Source organism: Rhinolophus ferrumequinum, chromosome 3, assembly GCF_004115265.2.
Source record: "Rhinolophus ferrumequinum isolate MPI-CBG mRhiFer1 chromosome 3, mRhiFer1_v1.p, whole genome shotgun sequence".
NCBI classification, from domain to species: domain Eukaryota; kingdom Metazoa; phylum Chordata; class Mammalia; order Chiroptera; family Rhinolophidae; genus Rhinolophus; species Rhinolophus ferrumequinum.
This window is the reverse complement of record NC_046286.1, coordinates 51,011,108-51,032,096: the sequence shown is the minus strand read 5'-3', so window position 1 is coordinate 51,032,096 and position 20,989 is coordinate 51,011,108. Positions and strand designations below refer to the sequence as shown.

Here is a 20,989-nt window from a genome sequence, read left to right as displayed (position 1 = left end):
AGTGATCACTTTGTAAGTTATACAAATGTCTAACCACTATGTTATACACCTGTAACTAATAAACATTTTACATCAACTGTAAGGATATTAAGAAAGAAAAAAATATATATTTGTAATTTATAGGAAGAGGTCAAAATATCAACAAGGTAACAAGCCTCATGGTAACCAAAAAGTAAAAACTTATAGTAGAGACACATAAAACAAAGAGAAAGGAATATAAACCTACTACTACAGAAAAGTAATTAAATCACAAAGGAAGCGAGCAAGAGAAGGAGCAAAGAATTACAAAACTGCTATAAAACAATTAAAAGAGCAAAACGCCACATCTATCAATTACTACTTTAAGTACCAAAAAAAAAAAGACACTGGCTGAATGGATTAAAAAAAAAAAAAAGACCCATTTATATGCTAATGACAAGAGACTCACTTCAGATGTAAGGAGGTACACAGGCTGAAAGTGAAGGGATGATTAAAAAGATATTCCAGGCAAATGGAAATCATAAAAAGCTGGGGTAGGTATACTTGTACCAGACAAAATAGAACTTAAGAGTAAGTCTGTAATCAGGGACAAAAAAGATCAGTAAATAATGACAAAAGGGTCAATCCAACAAGAGGCTGTAACATTTCTAAATATTTATCCAGCCAATATAAGAGCACAAAAATATAAAAAGCAAATATTAACAAACCTAAAAGGTGAAATACGCAAAACTAAAATAATAGTAGACTTTAATATTCCACTTTCATCAACGATAGATCATCCAGACAGAAAATCAATAAGGAAACATTGACCTTAAATGAGGTTATACCAGATACAATTAACAGACGTAAACAGAACATTAGATCCAAAAGAACCAAAATACACATTCTTCTCAAGAGCACATGGACATTCTCCAGGCTACATCATACTGTGTTTCCACGAAAATACGACGGGGTCTTATATTCATTTTTGCTCCAAAAGACGCATTAGGGCGTATGTTCAGAGGATGTCATCCTGAAAAACGATGCTAGGGCTTATTTTCCAGTTAGGTCTTATTTTTCGGGGAAACATGTTAGGGATGTTAGGCCACAAAACAAGTCTTCATAAATTTAAGAAGACTGAAATTGCATCCAGCATCTTTTTGGACAATAGTATAAAACTAGAAATCAATTACAAGAAGAAACCTAGAAAACTCACAAATATGGGTACAAGAAACAACATGCTACTGAATAAGTAGCCAAAAAAAAATAACCAAAAGAGAAATAAAAAATTACCTTGAGAAAAATGAAATAAACTGGGACTATATCAAACTAACAAGTACAGCAAAGGAAACCATCAACAAAATGAAAGAAAACCTACCAAATGGGAGAAAATATTTGCGAACCATGTATCTGATAACGGGTTAATATCCAAAATATGTAAAGAAGTTATACAGCTCAATATCAAAAAAGCAAAATAAACAAACAAGAAAAACATTTTATTTAAAAATGGGCAGAGGTTCTAAGCAGACATTTTTTCCTAAAGAAGACAGCCAGATAGCCAACAAGCAAATGAAAAAGTGCTCAATATCACTATCATCAGAAAAATGCAAATAACAAACCACAAAAAGATACCACTCCACACTTGTTAGAATGGCTACCATCAAAAAGGCAAAAAATAACAAGTGTTTGCAAGGATGTCGAAAAAAGGTAACCCTTGTGAACTGTTAGTGGGGATATAAATTATTGCAGGCATTATGCAAAACAGTATAGATATTCTTCAGAAAATTAAAAATAGAACTACTGTATGATCTAGCAATTCCTTCTGGTATTTATCCGAAGAAAACAGAAACACTAACCGGAAAAGATATTTGATGCTCAGTGCATCATTATTTACAATAGCCAAGCAACAGAAATAACCTGAGTCCATTAATGAATGAATGGATAAAGAAAATGTGGTTTACATATACAATGAAGTATTATTCAGCTATTAAAAAAATGGAAGGAAATCTTGTGATATTACAACATGGATGCCCTTGATAGTATTATGGTAAGTGAAATAAATCAGTCAGAGAAAGACAAATACTGTTATGATCTCACTTTAATGTGGAATCCTAAAACACACACACACACACACACACACACACACACACACAGAGTCAACAACTCATAGCTGCAGAGAACAGGTTTGTGGTTACCTGAAGCGGGGGTGGAGTAAAATGTGTGAAGATGGTAAAATGTACAAACTTCCAGTCATAAAATTAATAAGTCCTAGGGATGTAAAAAGTACATGGTGACTATAGTTAGTAATATTGCATTTATATTTGAAAGTGCTAAGAAAACAGATCTTATAAATTCTCATTACAAGGAAAAAAAATTGAAACTGTGTATGGTGATGGATATTAATTAGACTAATTGTGATGATCTTTTCACAATATATACATATCTATTATTATGTTGAACACCTGAAATACGTGATATGTCAATTATATTGCAATAAAAAAATAAAATACCTTCAGATTATATTTATGAGCTTTGTCCAAAATAGCTGGAACCAAGTCATCAGTAGGTGCTCCATTCTCATCACTTGAATCAGGTGGGTACCAAGAAAGGGCTAGCACACCTAACAGAAAAGACCAAAAAGAAAAATGAACACTGGAACAGGAATGACTGCGGGTGTTTTTTTAACAAAAAAGTGGGGAGCAGCAGATGAGAACTAAATTTTTATTAATAAAAAAGAAGCATATCTTCACTTAATGTTGTTTTGTCACACAGATGCCAGTTTTGGTTATTACTTTGTACAGTTAATTTTATGAACTCTTTATCAGGCATCAGTAACTGTTAATTAATAGGTTTTTACTTTCTAGAATAAGTTTTAGGTTTATAGAAAAATCGCACAGAAAGTACATAGTTCCCATATACTCCTTTCCCACCCACTCCCTCTCTATCCCACATACAGTTTCAGTTATTATTAATATCTTTCATTAGTGTGGTACATTTGTTACAACAGATGAACCAATATTGATACATCATTATCAACTAAAGTTCAGAGATTACATTATATTTGTGTTGTACAGTTCTATGGCTTTTGACAAATGCATAATAAGACCACTATTACAGTATCATATAGAAAGAATAGTTTTACTGACCTAAACACCCTTTGTGCTCCACCTATTTATCCCTTTTCCCTTTCCCTCTCCATTCCCTGGAAAAAAAAAATCGATCTTTTTACTATCTCTGTAGTTTTGTTTTTTCCAGAATGTCATATAGGTGGAATCAAAAAGTAACATTTTCGGACTGGCTTCTCACACTTAGCAATATGCATGCATTTAAGGTCCATTCACGTGTTTTTATGGCTTTCTGGCTCATTCTTTGTATTGAGGCATAATATTCCATTGTATGGATGTACCACAGTTTGTTTATTCACCTACAGAAGGACATTTTGGTTGCTCCCAATTTGGGGCAAAAATGAATAAAGATGCTGTAAACATTCATGTGTGGATTTTTGTGAGGATCAGTATCTTTAAACAAAAGGATCACCAGAAGACTAGATGAAGCAGAGGATGAGTAAGTGATTTGGAAAATAAGGTAGAAAATACCCAGCAAAAGAAAAAATACTTAAAAAAAAAAACTTAAAAAAAAAAAGGATAGTTTGAGAGGCCTCTGGGACAACATCAAACATAATAACATTCCAGTCATAGGGGTACCAACAGAAGAGGGAAGCAAGGAATTGAAAAACTATTTGAAGAAATAATGACAGAAAAACCTCCCTAACCTGGCCAAGGAAATAGACATACAAGTCCAGGAAGTGCCGAGTCACAACCAAGATGAACCCAAACAGGCCCACACCAAGACACATCATAATTAAAATGCCAAAGGTTAAAGATAAAGAGAACATCCTAAAAATAGCAAGAAAAAGGCAACTAGTTACTTATAAGGGAGTTCCCTTAAGATTGTCAGCTGATTTCGCCACAAAAACTTTGCAGGCCAGAAGGGATTGGCATAAAATATTCAAAGTGATGCAAAGCAAGGACCTACAACGAAGAATACTCTACCCAGCAAGGCTATTAAAATCGAAAAACAGATAAAGAGCTTCCCAAAGAAGAAAATGCTAAAGGAGTTTATCACTACCAAACCAGCATTGAAAAGAATATTGGACTTCTTTAAGATGAAAAAACATATATATGTATATGAATAAAATGGCAAAAACTACATATTCATCAACAATTATTTTCAATGTAAATGGATTAAATGATCCAATCAAAGGACAGTGTGGCTGAATGGATCAGAAAACAAGACCCTTACACATGCTGCCTATAAGAGACTCAATCCAGATTGAAAGACACAAAGTAAAGGAATAGGAAAAAGATATTTCATGAAAATGGAAACAAACAAGAAAAGGTGGGGTAGCAGTACTGATACCAGATAAAATAGAATTCAAAACAATCACTCTAACAAGTGAGAAAGACCCAGTTATCCCACTTCTGGATAGTTATCCGAAAAAACTTAAAACACTACTTCGAGGGGATGTATGTATCCGTTTGTTCATTGCAGCGTTGTTTACAATGGCCAAGATGTGGAAGCAACCTTCGTGTCTGTCAATGGAAGAACGGATAAAGAGGAGGTGGTACAAATATACAATGAAATATTGCTCGGCCATGGAAGGGAATGGGTTCTTGTCACCTGCAGCAGCATGGTTGGACTTGGAGATTATTGTGCTGAGTGGAGTATGTCAGACAGAGAAAGACAGATGCAATATGATTTTGCTTATATGCAGAATTCAAAGAACAAAATAAACAAGCAAACAAAACAGAAACAAACTCATAGATACAGAGAATATTTTGATGGTTGCCAGATGGGAGGGGGTTGGGGGTTGGGTAAAATGGGGGAAGGGATTAAGAAGTACAAATTGGTTGCTACAAAGTAGTCATGGAGCTTGTGAGTATAGCATAAGGGATATAGTCAATAATACTATAATAACCATGTATGGTGTCAGATGGGTACTGGATTTATTGGAGTAATAGATGGGAGGGGGTTGGGTGAAAAAAAATTAAGGGATTAAGAAGTACATATTGGTAGATACAAAATAGTCATAGGGATGTAAAGTAAAGCATAGGAAACATAGTCAATAATATGGTTATAACTATGTATAGTGCTAGATAGGTACTAAACTAGTCAGGGCGAACACTTCTCAATATAAATGTCTAACCACTATGCTGTACACCTGAAATTAATATAAAATGATACTGAATGTCAACTGTAATTGAAAAATGTAAAAAGGGGAGAAAAAGTTGAAGGGAAATAAGAGGTCCAACTTTCCAGGTATAAAACAATTAAGTCATGGGGATGTAATGTACAGAATAGGGAATATAGTCAATAATATTGTGATAGTGTGGTACAGTGTCACATCGTCGTTGGACTTATGGTGATCACTTCTTTAGGTATATAAATGTTGAATAACTACAGTATACACCTGAAACTAATGTAATATTGTATGTTAGGTATATTTTTTTTAAAAAAATCTTAAATAGAAATAATATAAACAACTCTTTGAATCAGTAATCAAAAATATCCTGATAAAGAAGATCCCTGGACCAATGACTTCAAAAATAAATTCTACAAAATATTTAAAGAAGAATTAAACCAATTCTCCTCAAACTGTTCCAAAAACCTGAAGAGGGAACACTTCCAAACTCATTCTATGAAGTCAGCAGTTCCTTAATACAACAGCCAGACAAATACATAATGAGAAAACTACAGACTATTATCCCTTATAAAAACTGACACAAAAATTCTCAACCAAATAATACTAAATCAAATTCACTAGCATACCACGACTAAATGGGGTTTATTCTCACAATGCAACCAAGCATGGTGCAACATATTGTCAATCAATGTAATTAATACACCACATCAGTAGAATAAATGGGGGAAAAAAAATGATGCTCTGAATTGATGCAGAGAAAGCCTTTGATAAAATGTAACACTTTCATGATAAAAAATATACTAAAAAATTAGGAGTAGAAGAAAAATACAACATAATAAAAGCTATATATAAAAAACTCACTATGAACAGCATGCTCAATGGTAAAAGACTGAAAGCTTTTCCTCTAAGATCAAGAAGGAGGCAGGGATGCCCCTTTTCACCACTTCCATTTAATAAAGTACTGGAAGTTGTAGCCAGAGCAATTAGAAAAGAAAAAGGAACAAAAGACAGGAAACAGTAAAATAATTTATTTTCAGATGACATGATCTTAGAAAACTCTAAAGATTCCGTTAAAAAATGTTAAAACTGGTAAGTAAATTCAGCAAAGTACAGGATATAAAAGCAATACATAAAAACCAGCTGCATTTCTACACACCAACAATGCATAATATGAAAAGGAAATAACAAAAAAAAAAAATCCAATACAGTAACATCAAAAAGAAGAAAACACTTAGGAATTTAATTAACCAAGGAAGTGAAAGACTTGTATGATGAAAACTAGAAAGCATTGCTAAAAACAATTAAAGATGACATAAATAAATGCAAACACGTCTCATTCACATGGATTGAAAGAATTACTCTTGTTGGATTGGGAGAATTAATCTTGTTAACGTGTCAATACTACTACTGAACTACAGATTCAATACACTCCCTATCAAAAACCCAATGACATTTTGGCATAAATTAAAAAATCCATACTGAAATTCATATGAAATTTCAAGTGACTCTGAAAAGCCAAAACAATCTCGAAAAAGAAAAATAAAACTGGATGATTCACACTTACCACAAAGCTATAGTAATCCATACAGCGTGGTACTGGCATAAAGACAGATATAAAGACCAATGGAATAGAGAGACCAAAACTAAACCCTTACATATTTGTTCAAATTATTTTGACAAAGGTCCCATACAATGGGGCAAGCATAGTCCTTTCAACAAATGGTGTTGGGAAAACCAAACATTCATATGCAAAAGACTGAAGGTAGACTCTTTTCTAATGTCATATATAAAATGTAACTCAAAATAGATCATAGATCTAAATGTAAGACCTAAAACAAAATACTTTGGGAAAAAAAAGAATTGACGCTATGGCTTGATCATACAAACAGAAAATAAATAAGGAAATATCAGCCCTAAATGATACATTAGACAAAATGGACTTAATTGACATATATAGAGCACTTCATCCTAGAACATCAGACTATAAATTCTTTTCTAGTGTACATGGAACATTCTCAAAGATAGACCATATATTGGGAAATAAAACTAGCCTCAGCAAATTTAAGAAGATTGAAATCATACCAAGCATATTCTATGATCACAAGGCTTTGAAATTGGGTATCAACTGCAAAATGAAAGCAGGACAAACCACAAAAATGTAGAAATTAAAAAAACATGTTTTTAAAGAATAAATAGAGGAGAGATCAAAAGATCCATAGAAACAAGTGAGAATGAAAATACATCTATCAAAATTATTGGAATGCCACAAAAGTACTAAGAAGAATGAAATTAGTATCATTACAGGCCTATCTCAAGAAACAAGAAAAATTCCAGATAAACAACCTCATGTTACACCATAAAGAGCTAGAAAAAGAACAAATGAAACACAAGGTTAGCAGGAGGAAGAATAAAAATCAGAGCAGAAAACTAAATGACATAGAGAACAAACAGACAATAGAAAAAAATTAATGCAACAAAGAGCTGGTTCTTTGAAAAGATGAATAAAATTGACAAACCCTTGTCTAGACTAAGATAAAAGAAGAAAAGACAAACGAACAAAATCAGAAATGAAAAAGGAGAAGTTACCATCGATGCCACAGAAATACAAAGGATCATCCAAGAATACTATGAAGGATTATATGCCACCAAATTCAATTACCTAGAAGAAATAGATAAGTTCTTAGAAACTATTCCCTAACTCATTTTATGAGGCTAACTACCTTGATACCAAAACCTGGTAAGGATAACACAAAAAAAGAAAATTACAGACCAATATCTCTAATGAATACAGATGCAAAACTCCAAAACAAAATTCTAGCAAATTGTGAGTACAACAATGCATTAAAAAGACTATACTTGATTATATTGATATTAAAAAGATCAAGTGGAGTTCATCCCAGGGTCACAAGGATGGTTCAACATATGAAAAGCGATCAATGTGATACACCTCATAAACACAATAAAGGACAAAAATCATGATTACATCAATAGATGCAGAAAAAGCATTTGACAAGATACTACACCGATTTATGATTAAAACACTTAATAAAATGGGTATAGAAGAAAAATACCTTAACATAATACAAGCCATAGATGACAACAACTAACACCATAATTAATATTCTACTTATGTTCAGGAACAAGACAGGGCTGTCCCGTATCACCACTGCTTTTCAACATAGTATTGGAAGTCCTCTCCAGAGCAATCAGGCAAGAGAAAGAAATAAAAGGCATCTGGACTGGGAATGAAGAAGTTAAAATTATCACTTTTTACAGATGACATGATGCTACATGTAGAAAACCTTAAAGGCTCCACCAAAAAGCTATCAGAAACAATAAACAAATACAGTAAAGTTACTGGCTATAAAATCAACGTACAAAAATCCGTTGAATTCTTATATACTAACAATGAAATCTCAGGGAAAAAAATAAGAAAAACAAACATAAAAAAACCAAACAATTCCTTTTGCAATTGCAACACAAATAATAAAATACCTTCAAATAAACTTAACCAAGAATAGGAAGGACCTATACACTGAAAACTATAAGAAATTTTTAAAATAAATTGAAGACACAAAGAAATGGAAAGACATTCCATGTTCACAGATTGAAGAATCAATATAGTTAAAATGGCCGTATTACTAAAAGCAATATACAGATTTAATGCAAACCCCATTAAAATCCCAATGATATTAAAAAAAAAATAGAACAAAAAAATCATCAGATTTTTTTGGAATCACAAAAGACCCTGAATAGCCAAAGCAATCCTAAGAAAAAAGAGCAATTCTGGAGGTACCACACTCCCTGACTTTAGCTAAGTACTACAGGGCAACAATAATCAAAACAACATGGTATTGGCAGAAAAACAGACACACAGACCAATGGAATAGAATTGAGAACCCAGAAATAAACCCACATAAATATAGACAGATAATTTTCAACAAAGGAACCAAAAACATACAATGGAAAAAAGACAGCCTCTTCAATAAATGGTCTGGGAGAATTGGAAAGCCATGTGCAAAGGAATGAAACTAGACAGCTTTCTGTCATCTGTCACATCCCGCGCAACAAGAGTTGTGGGGAGCGAGGAGAGTGACGCAGGATTAAAAAATACAGTAGATGAGAATAGAGTGCAAGTGGGGCCAAGGGGCTCCAGCCTCAAGGACTGAGCCCTGAATCGGGCCTACGCATGGCTTTAGGCATAGCTTTTGTTAGTTAGGTGAGGAAGTAAAGGAGATAAAGCTTGTCAATCTCAGTATCTGTGAATCCCATACATTAAAATAGGAAACTGATTCAAGCCAATCACCCTTGTCTGCAGGCAGCAGAACCATAAGTCTCAGGATGTATGTACTTCCCCAAGGGACAAAACCCTTATGCACATAAATAGATGGAGAGCACACCACTGAATTTCTTCCCCTGCAGGTTGTGGGAAGGAATGCAGCCACAGAGGCAGAGGCTCTCCTTAGCCAGGCGGTGCCCACCTCTATCAACCCCATGGGTTCTCCTGTTGGTCCCCCGCACCGTGGGGAATCTTACTCGTCATTGGCTGACCAGCCATTTTTTCTGGGGCCAAACAGGGAGACATAAGGTGTAAGCACAAAGGTAAAGCAAAGCCCCTGAAAGGATCCGTCTCACAGACTCTCCTTTCTTTAGGGGCAGGTACGAGGAGACAGACAGGTAGGCTGCTGCATGGCAACAGTCATCGTTTACCAATATTAACTCAAAATGGGTCAAAGACCTAAATATAAGACCTGAAACAATAAACTGCATAGAAGAAAACATAGGTACTAAACTTATGGACTTTGGATTCAAAGAGCATTTGACTCCAAAGGCAAGGGAAGTAAAAGCTAAAATAAATGAATGGGACTATATCAAAGTTAAAAGCTTCTGCACAGCAAAAGAAACCATCGACAAAATAAAGAGGAAACCAAATGAATGGGAGAAGAATTTTGCAAACAACGCCTCTGATAAGGGGCTAATATCCAAAATATATACAGAACTCATAGAACTCAACAACAAAAAACAAACAATCCAGTTAAAAAAAGGGCAGGAGACCTGAATAGACATTTCTCCAGAGAGGACATACAGATGGCCAACAGACATATGAAAAGACGCTCAACATCACTAATCATGAGAGAAATGCAAATAAAAACCACAGTGAGATGTCACCTCACACTGGTTAGAATGATTACCATCACCAAGAGAAATAATAGCAAGTGTTGGAAAGACTGTGAAGAAAAAAGAACTCTCATACACTGTTGGTAGGAATGCAGATTGGTGCAGCCGCCATTGAAGACAGCGTGGAGGTTCCTCAAAAGATTAAGAACAGACTTACCATATGACCCAGCAATCCCTCTCCTGGGTATACACCCAAAATTCGGGAAATATTTATCTGTAAAGATATATGTGCTCTGATGTTCACTGCAGCTTTATTTATGGTGGCCAAGACATGGAAACAACCAGAGATGATTAGATAAAGAAGTTGTGGTATATATACACAACGGAATACTACTGTACCATAGGAAAAGATGAAATAGTGACGTCTGGGACAACACAGATGGATCTTGATATTATTATGCTAAGTGAAATGAGTCAGAAAAAGTCGAGAACCATATGACTTCACTGATAATGTGGGATATAAAAGTGAAAGCAACAAAGGAATAACACAAACAAACAAAAATTCATAAACACAGACAATAGTGTAGAGGATATATGGGGTTAAACATAGTGATAGGAGAATTGACTCTGGGTGGTGAACACACAATGTGATATATAGATGATGTATTACAGAATTGTACACTTGAAACCTATGTAATTTTACTAACCATTGTCACCCCAATAAATTTTAATAAAAAAATTTTTTTTAAATGGCCAGCCAAAAATACTTTATCCAGCAAACTTATCCTTCAGATAAGCAGGAGACTTAAAGGCTTTCCCAGATGAATAGAATCTGATGGAGTTCATCACCACTAACCAGCCTTGCAAGAAATGCTAAAATATCTCAAGTTGAAACGAAAATAGGCTAAGCAGGCACATGAAAATATACTGGGGTGCCAAAAAAATGTATACACACGACTTGTATTTATCTTTTGTTATCGGTATATATTGAGTATTACAATTTTAATACAGTTTTTTCTTTTCTTAAAATGTGTATTCATTTTTTTGGCTTATTCTGTATCAGTATAAAACACACTAGTAAAGGTGAAAATATACAAGTTAGACTTAGAAAACTTTAATTCTATATTGGAATGTCGTGTTAACTGCTCAGTGAAAGTATAGAAGGTAACAGAAAAGAGTAGGAAAAATAAGTATAGTTGCTGTAAGTTGTTAACAAATACACAACAAAAAAAGAGTTAAACTGTAACATCAATGATATACCAGCGAGGAGTAAAAAGGCAGAGCCTTCATATGAGATCAAGGTAAGTTGTTATAAGCCAAAAATGGATTCTTTTATGTAAGCCTCAAAGTAACCACAAAGCAAAACCTACAGCAGATCCACAAAAGACAAAGAAGGGGAAACAGGGCATACATACTATCATGGAAAATAACCAATTTACAAGATAGGTAGAAACAGAGAGAAAAAGAAATGACAATATAAAACCAGAAAGCTATTAATCATATGGCATTACTAAGTCTTTATATATCATTATTACTCTAAATATAAATGGACTGAGTTAACTAGTCAAAAGGCACAGAGTGGCTGGATGGATAAAAAACAAGACCCAAATATATACTGTCAACAATAAAACCACTTCAGCTTTAAGGACACACATGCACTCTAAGTGAAGGAATAAAAAGATATTCCATGCAAGTGGAAACTAAAAGGGAGCAGAGTAGCTGTACTTAATCAAAATAGCAGAAAAATACACAAACATGTGGAAACTAAACAACAAACTCCTACACAATCAATGGAGCAATCAAGAAATCAAAACAAGAATCAAAGAATATATCAAAACACAAATAGAAACCCAATATTCCAAAATCTACAGGATTGCACAAAAGCAATTCTGAGAGAGAAGTATGTAGAGACAAATGCATGTATTAAAAAAATGAGAAAGATTGCAAGTAAACAACCTAATTTTACACCTAAAGGAATTAAAAAAGAAAAACAAACGAGGCCCAAAATTAGCAGAAGGAAGGAAATAAAGATCAGAACAGAAATAAATGAAATAAAGAGACCAGGTAAGCAACAGAAAATATCAACCAAACTGAGAGCTGATTTTTCTGAAAGATAAACAAAACTGATTAGTCTTTAGCTAGACTACTAAGAAAAGACTCAAAATAAATAAAACCAGACATGAAAGAGAAGATATTACAACTGATACTACAGAAATACATACCATGTGTCTCCAAAAATAAGACCTAGCGGACCCATCAGCTCTAATACATTTTTTGGAGCAAAAATTAATATAAAACCTGGTATATTATATTAAATTAGACCTGGTATTACATTATATTATATTAGGTTATATTATACCTGGTATTATTGTATTATATTATATTACATTATATCTAGTACTATATTATATTATATTATATGACATTACATCCGGTGTTTTATTATATATTATATTATATTATAACTAGTCTTATGTTATATTAAAATAAGACTGGGTCTTATTAATTTTTCCTCCAAAAGACGCATTAGAACTAATGGTCCAGCTAGGTCTTCTTTTTGGGGAAACATGGTAGGATCATAAGAGATTACTATAATCAATTGCATGCCAACAAATTAGATAACCTCGCAGAAATGGATAATTTCCTAGGATCATATAATCTTCCAAGACTGAACCAGAAAGAAATTAAGTTTGAACACGCCAATAACATGTAAGGAGATTGAATCAGTAATCAAATTCCTACAAAAATAGAAAACCCAGGACCGGTTGGTTTCACAGGTGAATTCTACCAAACATTTAAAATACTTTTTAATAAAACTTTTATTTTTTTAAGTATGTTTTCCCAGGAACCATTAGCTCCAAGTCAAGTAGGTGTTTCAATTTAGTTGTGGAGGACGCAGCTCACAGTGGCCCATGTGGGGATCAAACCAGCAACCTTGTTAAGAGCACCGCACTCTAACCAACTGAGCTAACTGTCCGCCCCATTTCTACCAAACATTCAAATAATTAATACCAATCCTTCTCAAACTTTTCCAAAAAACTGGAAAGGAGGTAACGGTTTCAAACTAATTCTATAAAGCCAGCATTACTGACCAAAGCCAGATATAAGAACCTCAGAAAATCATACACCAACGTCCCTCATGAACACAGTTGCAAAAATCCTCAAGATTCAACGATGGATCAACACATTCAACTCAATCCCTATCAAAATCTAATGGCATTTTTCAGTAATAAAATAATCTGTCCTCAAATTTATATGGAACCATATAAAGACCCCTGATATGCAAAGCAATGTTGAGAAAGAATAAACAAAACTGGAGGTATCATATTTCCTGAATTCAAACTACATTATGAAGCTGTAGTAATTAAAACAGTATGGTACTGGCATAAAAACAGGCACATAGGACAGTGGAACAAAATAGAGAGCCCAGAATTAAACCCCACATATACTGCCAACTAATACATATGACAAGAGAGCCAAGAATGTCCAATGGATAAAGGATAGTTTCTTCAACTGGAAAACCTTATGTAGGAAAAGAAAATCTATCTTACACCACTCATAAAGATCACCTTGAAATAGATGAGTGACGTCATAAAAGATGAGTGACGTCATAAAAATGGCAGCATGAGGTGAGCCTCTGGAAATCTCCGCTGGAATTTGACAACAAATTGAACTATAATTCCACAAAGAACTCCCTGCACAGTAGACAGGCAAGATTCAGAGGCTCACTACTGAATTCACCCAAAGGTGGGCGAATTGCGCGAGCCAGGGAGGAAGGAAGGGAGAAGTGCAGAGACGGAGCCGCGGGGGCACAGGACGCAGACCTAGCTCAGTGCTCCGAGCTCGTTTCATCTCGGAACTACCGCAGATGCGGGAGAGGGAAGAAATCGGACTGTTAGGGCTCCGCTAATGGCCCACAGGGCTGAGGGGACAGTATATAACACAGCCGAACCCAACGATCACGGCAGAGACTTCGGAGCAAAGACTGAAGGAAGAAGGCTGAAAACAGTGGTTTAAGCCCTCACTGACTAGCAGAGAACAGAAGCCTTAGGTACTGAGACTAGCCACCTCCTTCCTACCCTCCCAGAGCTCACCACGCCCCCACTTGCCCAGTGCTAGAAGCAGAAGAGTAACAGTGTCAGAGCAAAAGAACAGAAAATTTGCTGTTCTGAGAACTGTGGTCCTCAGACACAGATTCGCAGTACAACTAGTTCTGGCAAAGAAGAGGGAGCAGTGGAAGCAGGATTGGCAGTGATGGTGGTTGCCGCCATTGCTCTGGGCCACCTCTCACAACCCACCCCACCCTTGTCCTCACCTATCTGGGAGGTTCCCTGCAGGAGTAAACAGAACTGCTGAAACACACGAGCTCTGAATCTGGTGCAGGAAGAGGTTAGGAAATTCAGGAGCTCTCTGCATCCCCAAATGGAGGCGGCACCCTAAGACCCATGTTAACTGTTCACAGAGGAGAAGGTCGCCTTCCAGGGAATCCCCACATTGTGTGAGAAGCCAGAATAGTGCAGAGAAAAAATAACACTACAGTGTAAGAAAGAATAAAAGGCTGCAGTCACTGAGACAATAAAACATTCTACCAACTCCTACTGGAAAACAAAAGAAAGATCTCTTCCTATCAACCTGTTGCAGAACCCATCTCCTGTAGATGTCTAGGAAGAGAAATAAATCATTAATTGCCATGAATAACCAAGGCAACAAGACAGATCAGAAAGAAAATGAAACGTCTCCACAAAAGGAACTTAAAGATATGGAACAATGTGACTTAAATAACAGAGAATTCATGATTGCAGTTCTTAAAAAACTCAACAAGATGCAAGAAAACACAGACAGGCAGTTTAATGAACTCAGAAACACAATCAAAGAACAAAATGAACATTTTACCAAAGAAATTGAAATTTTAAAAAAGAACCAAATAGGATTTCTGGAGATTAAGAACACAATAAAAGAAATGAAGAATGAAATAGCCAGCTTAGGTAGTAGAGTTGATCAAATGGAGGAAAGAATCAGTGACATAGAAGATAGAAATCTGGAAATGACATGGATGGAAGAAGAAAGAAACTTGAGACTTAAAAGAAATGAAAAAACTCTACAAGACCTTTCTGACTCCATCAGAAAGAGCAATATAAGAATAATGGGCATAGCAGAAGGAGAAGAAAGGCAGAAGGGAACAGAGAGTATATTCAAACAGTCAACGAGAACTTCCCAAACTTGTGGAAAGAACTAGATCCTCGAATTCAAGAAGCAAATAGAACACCTAATTATTTCAACCCCAACAGGCCTTCTCCAAGGCACATTGTATTGAAGCTGTCAAAAATTAATGACCAAGAAAGAATCCTCAAGGCAGCCAGGGAAAAGAAGACAGTAACCTACAATGGAAAGCCCATTAGAATATCATCAGATTTTTCAGCAGAAACTCTACAAGCCAAGAGGAAGTGGAAACAAATATTCAAACTATTTAAAGAGAGAAATTATTAGCCAAGGATAATATAACCAGCAAAGATATCCTTTAGATATAAAGGAGGAACAAAGACCTTTCCAGACATACAGAAGATGAGGGAATTTTCTAATACATGACCTGCACTACAAGAAATACTAAAGAAGGCCATTCCATCAACATCAACAGGGACAATTTGTGGCAACCAAAACATAAAAGGGGGAGAGTAAAGGCCTGAACCGGAATATGGGATTGGAGAAAGTAAGCATGCTGAATAAAATGGAATGCTCTAAATATCAAAGTTTCTTTTACATAAACTTAATGGTAAACACTCAAAAAAATTCACAACTAAAATATATAACATCATAAAAGAAGAAACAGAAGGAAAAAATCATAGAATACCACCACACAGAAATAATAGAAAACAACAAAAAGGCAAAGAAACAATGGAGACACAGTCTTACCAGAAAACTAAAGATAGGATAATAGGAAATCCTCAGATATCAATAATCACCCTAAATGTAAAAGGACCAATGAAAAGGTACAGAGTAGCAGATTGGATCAAAAAACTAAACCCAACCATATGCTGTCTCCAAGAGACACATCTCAGCTACAAGGACAAACATAGACTCAAAGTGAAAGGGTGGAAACTGACACTCCAAGCAAATGGTATTCAGAGAAAATCAGGTGTAGTGATACTGATATCAGATGAAAGAGACTTCATGATAAAAAAGGTAACAAGAGACAAAGATGAACATTTCATAAATAGTAAAGGGGACTCTACCATAAGGAGACATTAACAGTCATCAATATTTATGCCCACAATCAGGGAGCACCGAAATATACCAAGCATCTACTAACAGAATTAAAGAGAGAAATTCACCAAAACACAATTATACTATGGGACCAAAATACATCATTGACAGCTATGGTTAGATCATCCAAACAGAAAATAAATAGCTGCCCTAAATGACACATTAGATGAAAAGGACATAATTGACATTTATAGAACACTTCATCCTAAACATCAGACTATACATTTTTTCTAGTGTACATGGAACATTCTCAAGGATATACGATACATATGGACATACAACTAGCCTCAGCAAATTTAAGACGATTGAAATCATACCAAGCATATCCTCTGATCACAAGGCTTTGAAATTGGATATCAACTGCAAAAACAAAGCAGGAAAATCCACAAATACGTAGAGATTAAACAACATATTTTTAAAGAACGACCGGGTCAAAGAAGAAATAAGAGGAGAGATCAAAAGATACATAGAAACAAATGAGAATGAAAATACATCCTATCAAAATTTGGGGGATGCAGCGAAAGCAGTTTTAAGACGGCAATTTGTATCATTACAGGCCTATATCAAGAAACAACAACAATCCCAAATAAACAACTCGACATTACACCTTAAAGAATTAGAAAAAGAAGAACAAATGAAACCCAAGGTCAGCAGAAGAAAGGAAGTAATAAAAATCAGAGCAGAACTAAATGAAATAGAGAAAAAGACAACAGAAAAAATTAATGTAACAAAGAGCTGGTTCTTTGAAAAGATTAATAAAATTGACAAACCATTGGCAAGATAAAGACACTAATATACAAAATCAGAAATGAAAGAGGGATAGTTATCATGGATGCCACAGAAATACAAAGGATCGTCCAAGGATACTATGAAGAACTATATGCCACCAAATAAATGGACAAGTTCTTAGAAACATATAGCCTTCCTAGGCTGAACCATGAAGAACTGGAAAATCTAAATAGACCAATCACCAGTAACAAAATTGAATCAGTCATCCAAAACCTTCCCAAAAACAAAAGTCCGGGACCAGAAGACTTCACTAGTGAATTCTACCAAACTTTCAAAGAGGATCTAATACCTGTCCTGCTCAAACTCTTCCAAAAAATTGAAGAGACATTACTCTCTGACTCGTTTTATGAAGTCAACATTACCTTGATACCAAAACCTGGTAAGGATAACACATAAAAAGAAAACTACAGACCAATATCTCTGATGAATACAGATGCAAAAATCATAAACAAAATTCTAGCAAATCGAATGCAACAATATATTTAAAAGATTATTCATCACGACCAAGTGTGGTTCATCCCATGGGCACAAGGATGGTTCAACATACAAAAGTCCATCAATGTGATACATCACATAAACAAAATAAAGGACAAAAATCATATGGTTGTATCAATTCATGCAGAAAAAGCATTTGACAAGATACAACATCCATTTATGATTAAAACAGTTAATAAAATAGGTATAGAAGGAAATCGAATTAGCATAATAAGGGCCATATATGACAAACCCTCAGCTAATATAATTCATGTGGAAAAACTGAAGCCCTTGGCTCTAAGTTCAGGAACACGACAGGGCTGTCCCCATCACCTCTGCTTTTCAACATAGTGCTGGAAGTCCTTGGCAGAGCAATCAGGCAAGAGAAAGAAATAAAAGGCATCCAAATTGGGAATGAAGAAGTTCAATTGTCACTCTTTACAGATGACATGCTATATATAGAAAACCCTAAAGACTCCACCAAAAAGCTATTAGAAACAATCAACGAATACAGTTAAGTTGCCAGAAGTCCATTGCATTCCGATATACTAACAATGAAATACCTCAGAAAAAGAAATAAAAAAATTCCTTTTGCAATTGCAACAAAAAGAATAAAATACCTTCGAATAAACTTAACCAAGGATGTGAAAGACCTACATGCTGAAACTGAAAGACATTCCGTGCTCATGGATTGGAAGAATCAACATAGTTAAAATGGCCATATTATCCAAAGCAATATACAGATTTAATGCAATCCCCATCAAAATCCCAATGGCATTTTTTAAAGAAATACAACAAAAAAATCATCAGATTTGTTTGGAATCACAAAAGACCCCGAATAGCCAAAGCAATCCTAAAAGAAAAGAACAATGCTGGAGGTATGACACTCCCTGACTTTAGCTTGTATTACAGGGCAACAATAATCAAAATAGCATGGTTGGTATTGGCAGAAAAACAGACACGTAGACCAATGAAACAGAATTGAGAACCTAGAAATAAACCCACATAAATATGGACAGATAATTTTTGACAAAGAAGCCAAAAGCATACAATGGGGAAAAGACAGCCTCTTCATTAAATGGTGCTGGGAGAATTGGATAGCCACGTGCAAAAGAATGAAACTTGACTGCTATTTATCACCATGTACCAAAATTAATTCAAAATGGATCAGACTTAAGCATAAGATCTGAAACAATAAACTGCACAGAAGAAAACAGGTACTAAACTTAAGAACCTTGGGTTCAAAGAGCATTTTATGAATTTGACTCCAAAGGCAAGGGAAGTAAACACTAAAATAAATGAATGAGACTATATCAAACTTAAAAGCTTCTGCACAGCAAAAGAAACCATTGACAAAATAAAGAGGCAACCAACTGAATGGGAGAAGATTTTTGCAAACAGTGCCTCCGATAAGGGGCTAATATCCAAAATATACAAGGAACTCATACAACTCAACAACAACAACAAAAAATAAACAACCCAACTGAACAATGGGTACAGGGACTGAAGAGACATTTCTCCAAAGAGGATATACAAATGGCAAATGACATATGACAAAATGTTCTACATCACTAATCATCAGAGAAATGCAAATAAAAACCACAATGAGATGTCACCCCAGTTAGAATGGCTATCATCAAGAAGACAAATCGTAACAAGTGTTGGAAAGGCTGTGGAGAAACAGGAACCCTCATACACAGTTGGTGGGAATGCAGATTGGTGCAGCCGCTATGGAAGGCAGTGTGGAGGTTCCTCAAAAAATTACGAATAGAATTACCAGCAATCCCTCTCCTGCGTATCTACCCCAAAAATTGGAAAACATTTATCCATAAAGATAAGAGCTCCAATGTTCATTGTAGCTTTATTTACGCTGGCCACGACATGGAAACAACCAAAATGTCCTTTGATAAATGAATGGATAAAGAAGTCGTGGTAAATATACACAATGGAATACTATTCGGTGTTAAGAAAAGATGAAATAGGCCCATTTATGACAACATGGATGGAACTTGAGATTATAAGGCTAAGCAAAACAAGTCAGGCAGAAAAAGTACAAAACCCTATGATTTCACTGGTATGTGGTATATAAACCCAAAACAACAATAGAACAAGACAAACAACTGAAAGAAAATAAACTCATTGACATAGACAATAGTTTAGGGGATACCAGAGGGTAAGGGAAAAGGAGGGGCGCGAGGCTCTAGAAGAGGGTAAATGGGGTCTAATATATGGTGATGGAAAAATACTGACTCTGGGTGAACACACAATGGGATTTATAGATGATGTAATACAGAATTGTACACCTGAAATCTATGTAACTTTACTAATAATTGTCACCCCAATACACTTTAACTTAAAAAAAAATAAATTTGAAAACATAAAAAAAAAGAAAAAAGAAATAGATCAAAGACTTAAACATAAGACCTAAAACCATAAAGACGTCTGAAGAAAACATAGGGAGAAAAATCCTTGACATTGGTCTTAGCAATGATTTTTTGGATATGATGCTCAAAGCACAAATATTAAAAGACAAATTCAACAAGTGGGACTACATTCAAGTTAAAAGCTTCTACACTGCAAAAGCAAAAATTAACAAAATGAAAAGGCATCTACAGAATGAGAAAGGTTATTTGCAAACCATGTAATAGACAAGGGTTTAATATCCAAATTTTCTAAGTCAGTAACGAAAGGAAATGAAAAACAATGTAAGTAAAAAACAGAAAGAGGAACTGAAGAGGCAAATGGCCAACAGGTAAGTTAAAAGATCCAAAAAGTCACTAATCACCATAGAAATGCAAATCAAAACTACAATGGATACTATTTCATACCCATAACAATAGCTATAAACAAGATCACAGAAGACAACAGTTGTTGGCAAGAACTTAGAGTGAAGGGAACCCTTGTGCAGTCTTAATGGGAATGTAAACTGGTTTAACCACTATGGAGAACAGTATAGGGCAGCGGTGTCCAAACTGTGGCCCGCGGGCCAACTGCGACCCGCAATCTATTTTTTATTGGCCCGCAGCAAATTCCAAAAATATATTTAGTTCACTTAAATAAACCAGGTGAGGCAATACGTACTTCACCTCGAGTGAGTGGCCCGGCTGTTTGTGTATTTTACCGCATATGGCCCTTGGTGAAAAACGTTGAAAAAAGTTTGGACACCCCTGGTACAGAGGTTCCTCA

At 35.1% G+C, this 20,989-nt stretch overlaps 1 protein-coding gene across 1 annotated transcript in view; it reads right to left on the bottom strand.

Moving 5' to 3' along the window:
* The window catches only part of MANEA (mannosidase endo-alpha), a 61,690-nt gene that overhangs the window by 26,328 nt on the left and 14,373 nt on the right, over positions 1-20,989 (bottom strand). Inside the window, exon 3 of the mRNA XM_033103217.1 lies at positions 2,469-2,578. Within this exon, the coding sequence (XP_032959108.1) occupies positions 2,469-2,578 (110 nt within the window). The remainder of the gene's footprint in view (positions 1-2,468; positions 2,579-20,989) is intronic.